This window comes from Drosophila willistoni, assembly GCF_018902025.1.
Source record: "Drosophila willistoni isolate 14030-0811.24 chromosome 2R unlocalized genomic scaffold, UCI_dwil_1.1 Seg167, whole genome shotgun sequence".
Classification (NCBI taxonomy): Eukaryota; Metazoa; Arthropoda; class Insecta; order Diptera; family Drosophilidae; genus Drosophila; species Drosophila willistoni.
Window position 1 is genome coordinate 13,370,096 of NW_025814050.1, and position 4,620 is coordinate 13,374,715.

At 32.0% G+C, this 4,620-nt stretch overlaps 1 protein-coding gene across 1 annotated transcript; it reads left to right on the forward strand.

The window, feature by feature from the left end:
• The first annotated feature begins 1,515 nt into the window (after positions 1-1,515).
• On the forward strand, positions 1,516-3,819 carry LOC26529655 (angiopoietin-1). The gene is made up of 2 exons (XM_023175694.2): positions 1,516-3,650; positions 3,708-3,819. Exons 1-2 carry the CDS (start codon positions 1,684-1,686, stop codon positions 3,811-3,813), a joined length of 2,073 nt encoding a protein of 690 aa, XP_023031462.2. The 5' UTR covers positions 1,516-1,683; the 3' UTR covers positions 3,814-3,819.
• Positions 3,820-4,620: the final 801 nt, after the last annotated feature.

Below are 4,620 nucleotides of genomic sequence, written 5' to 3' on the forward strand. Positions count from 1 at the left end.
ATTGGAAATTATGTTGGTAATGCTGGTGATGGATTTGAAGGAAGTGTAAATATGAAATTCAGCACCTACGATAGCGACAATGACCGACGATGGTATTGGAATTGTGCAAACCATGGAGGAGGTGGTTGGTGGCATAACGATTGCGTGAAAAGGTAAATATTGTAATATCCGTTTAATTACAATATAAAAACAATAATAATATGAACCATTTTTTATTTTAGTCCAAATGGAGATCTTTCGAAAGTTAGCAGCAAACTAAATGGAATTAATTGGGCTGGACACCATGACTATAAATCTATTACCATGATGATTCGCCCAAAATTACATTAACTGAATTATGATAAAACAAAATAATAAAAATGTACATAAACTTGAGTTTGATAAAATTAATTATTTTGACGTGGATTCTAAGGACGGAGAAAGAGAGATATCGAGATATGTTGTTGATGATGTTTTAAAATAATTTTCAAACAAACTTTGCAATTTAAATTTGGTTTGACTTTTTAAAGCTTGTACAAAAATTAAGACAACAACACATTAATTTGAAGTATCTACACTTTGTCATTCTAAAAATTTTGGTTAGATTGAGTAAATAAATGAATAAGAAGACTATTAAAATTAACAAATAAAATATTACCATTTCAGTGTGTACATTCAAAAATCTTAAAAATGTGTGGTACTTATTGGATATTTATCGTTATCTCTTTACATAAAGACATCTGTTGTATTTCTATAAAAGAATTCTGCAGGAAAATGAACAAAAAATCCATAGAAACTGAGTTTTAACTTCAGCGCAATGAGAGCAAAATACGTCTCATGTTTTCAGACAATAATAATCAGAGACGTATATAAATATGTATATATGTGGGAATGGTCTGGCAATCCTATTCAGCCAGCCCTAGTTGAGTCAGCTGACTCGAAGAAGCTCAAGACAATCTGGCAAGCCGGTCAGACAGAGACGCATTAAGAAGACAAAGTTAAAGACGAAAAGACGAGTTTTAAGACGAAAAGCCGAAAGTGTAAGACGTACACACGACGAAAACGCGAAAGACATTAAACAATTAATTATAATTATATCTACTATTAACTAAAAGTCAATACTTATCTTAACATTAAATAAAACTAATATAAAACTATAACCGGGACTGTGTTTATTCATAATACAATACCCCAGTCCCACATATATGTATATAAAGTGATTCGTATATAAAAACCAGAGGCCCGGGGCTAACTTCGACCGCGTCAAAGTTTGTATACCCTTTCAACTTTTTTGGTAACTCTTTCCTTACCTATAGCCATCAAAGTGGAAAAACGTTTTATCTAAAAAGGCTAATGTTTGGGAAACAACGGCCTACAATCTTATCATAGGAAATAACGAAGATATTGATATTGACATATTCCAGCGATCGTTCCTATGGGAGCTATATGATATAGTTACCCGATCTTTATCAAATTTGGCTCAGTCATTAACAGATATATTAAACTAACAAATGTTTACTATAAAGATTCTTTATACGAATTTACATAGAAAAACGATAGAAAACGAAGCACAAATGTTTAAGAGTATACAATCTTCGTTGAGCTGTTTTTATTCTAACTCTGAGCTCTTGGCATAAGCCTTGTGTCCGTCTTGTATTTAGAAACAGTTTTATTTAGCACTCGACCAAAGCAACATTCGCTGAAATGGCTAAGTGTTTTATTTTTATTGTGTTATCGTTTCTATTATCAAGTGAAATTATTCAAGCAAATTCTGAACAACTACCGTCAAATAAAAATGATAAGAACGAAATACTTAAACAAATTGATTCCAATGAAATTGAAATAAACAGATTGGAGTTTCTTTTAAAAGAAATTGACAATGAAGGCGAACAAATATTCCATAAAACAGATGTCATAAAAGAACTAAATTGCAAATCGATTTTTGACCAAACGGAGATAGATATAACCAATTTACTGAAAAAGGAAAATGAAGAATATAAAGAACAAAGAAATCAATTGAAATCTCAGGTTCAAGGACTAATAGCTAACATCTCGAGTCAAGATAATCGGAATATGGAAACAGAAAATGAAGTGGATTTAACAAAAAAGGAGAAGACTAAGGAGCAAAATAGACTTAACGAAGAGATAGTTAAAATAAAAAGTGATCTTCTCATTTTGGGAAGTCAGTTGGAAAATACAACAGAGAAATTAAAAAAGTGTCAGTCGAATAATGAAATTTTACTGTTGAAACTGAAACAAAATGAAAATGATTTGCAAAATGCTCATGTAAAGTTGGCCGATTTAAGCGAAAATATACATGAACTGGAATCAACAAATAAGAAGAAAGAAACAGAATTAACTGAGCTTCAAAACAACGAAACTTACAAAAACAACAACCAAAAGGAACTAAGCCAAGCAATTACTAAATTGGACACCGATCTTCGGACTGCTGAAGCTGAGAAAATTAATTCAATATCCACAAAAGAGACACAAAAATCTGAAATAGATGAATTACAGTATAACAACAATAAATTAAAGTTAATATTGTTTGAAACGGTAAAGGAAGTGAGCCAATTGAGAAAAGAGATGTTCGACATGGAATCCAGTAACAAGGAAAAGATAGCAGAATGCAAAGGAAATATGACATCACAAAGAACAGAATGCAACGAGTTAGTCCAAACACTTAATGATACGATTTCTAATTTACAATCGTATGTCGGTTTTTACATAAATGATTATACAAAATTAAATGCCACGATTAAAGAGAGAGATGGTCAGTTAAGTACATTAAAAATCGAAGCTCAAAATAAAGCAAAAGAGTTGGAGATATGCAAAAATAGTGCAAAGATTTTGGAATTAGACTCAAATTCAAAACGGATGAAAATCGATTCACTTTCTTTAGCAAAAAACGATCTAGAATCAAAATTAAAATTGATGGAGGAAAGCTATTCCGATCTTCAATGGAATAATACCAGGCTGACGGAGGATTTATTAAATAGAAACGATGAAATAACAAAATTTAAATCATGCCTATCAGACGTCGATCAGAAGAAAGATCTTTTAGCAAGCTGCGAAAAAACCAAAGGCCAGCTTCAAATATCTCTAAATGACCTGAGGAGTAAAGGACGAACTGATGCAAGTGACTTTCAGACTGTGTATTCTACATATTGCAAATCAACAGATAAGTCTTCGACTACTTCTACTAAAACACTTTCCTATACTCAACTTTTCACCGTCTTGTGTAATGATGAAGTAGCTGATTCTGGATGGTTTGTAATACACCGTAGGAACGTGGATAATTATGCAATTTCTTTTGATCTAAATTGGTCATCCTACAAAAATGGATTTGGCAGTTTCTACGCAGACTATTTCATTGGATTAGAAAAGCTACACAGAATCACATCATCCTATCGCCATGAGCTTTATATTTACTTGGAAGACTTTAGCCATCAAGTCTGGTTTGCCAAGTATGATAATTTCCAAATTGGCAACGAAGAAGAAAACTACCGACTTAAATCCATTGGAACTTACACTGGCAGTGCTGGAGATGCTTTAAGTAGTGGACTCAACGCGGCATTTAGTACCTATGATCGCGATAATGACTATGAATACTTTCGCAACTGCGCAAAAGATTACCATGGAGGTTGGTGGTATAAATCTTGCACAAACAGGTGACTTTGTAAAACTATTTCAATTGTAATAGATTATTTATGAATCTTTCTTTTTAGTCCAAATGGTCGGCTCTATACTAGTGATTACAAGTACTTTGCAGTTTATTGGGATATATATGTTTTTAAATCAATTACCATGATGATTAAGCCAAAATTTGATTAGTTAAAATGTGACAATCATTTTGTTAAATTTTAATTATAAATTTAAAACTTTCTACATCATATGTTATATAAAGTAAAAACGTCAGGATTTCCGCAATATTATTATCAAAATAAAGTCTCTTATTATGCATATGTTACTTGACCTTGCATTCATTTGAATTCTGAAGTAGAAAGTTATCAACATTCACAGTATAATTATTTTTTTCGCTCTCGCAATCAGTATTAATTTGAGTTCGCAGCAATTTGTTAGTGTTTTGTGACATTAAAATGTTTGCATATTCAACACGATTTTTTGTTATTTCTTTTATAATTAATATTTATGCGAAATTCACTCAAACTTATCAGATAAGAGGTCAACTCGATGAGTTTAACAATATAACACGCAACGTCTGTGAAATTCAACCAGAAATGGACTTGAAAACTCAAATAAATTTACTTTGTGAGAATTTAACTATTTATAAGGAAATGTTACAACAAAAAGAAGACCAAATAAAGCAGTTACAAATGAAATTACAGAACTCTGTACCCTCTTCCGAAAGTCCATTACATATTTGCTCGAGCTTTACAAACGCTTCAGGTGTCTCGGAAGTATCCTTAACGAATTTTCCAATATTCTCTGTGCTCTGTTTGGATGGTTGGATTGTGATACATAAACGTTTCAATGGAAGTGTAAATTTTTCCCGCAATTGGACTGAATACACTCAAGGTTTTGGCCAACTTCAGGGCGAGTTCTTTCTGGGCCTTCAGAAGTTGCATCGCCTTACAACATTTCAACAACATGAACTCAAAATTATGCTTAAAGATTCTG

Bases quoted from the DNA above. Each gene is read 5' to 3' on its own strand.
- LOC26529655 (XM_023175694.2), top strand. From the start codon at position 1,684: ATGGCTAAGTGTTTTATTTTTATTGTGTTATCGTTTCTATTATCAAGT. The intron at 3,651-3,707 runs GTGACTTTGTAA...CTTTCTTTTTAG, and splicing joins TATAAATCTTGCACAAACAG to TCCAAATGGTCGGCTCTATA.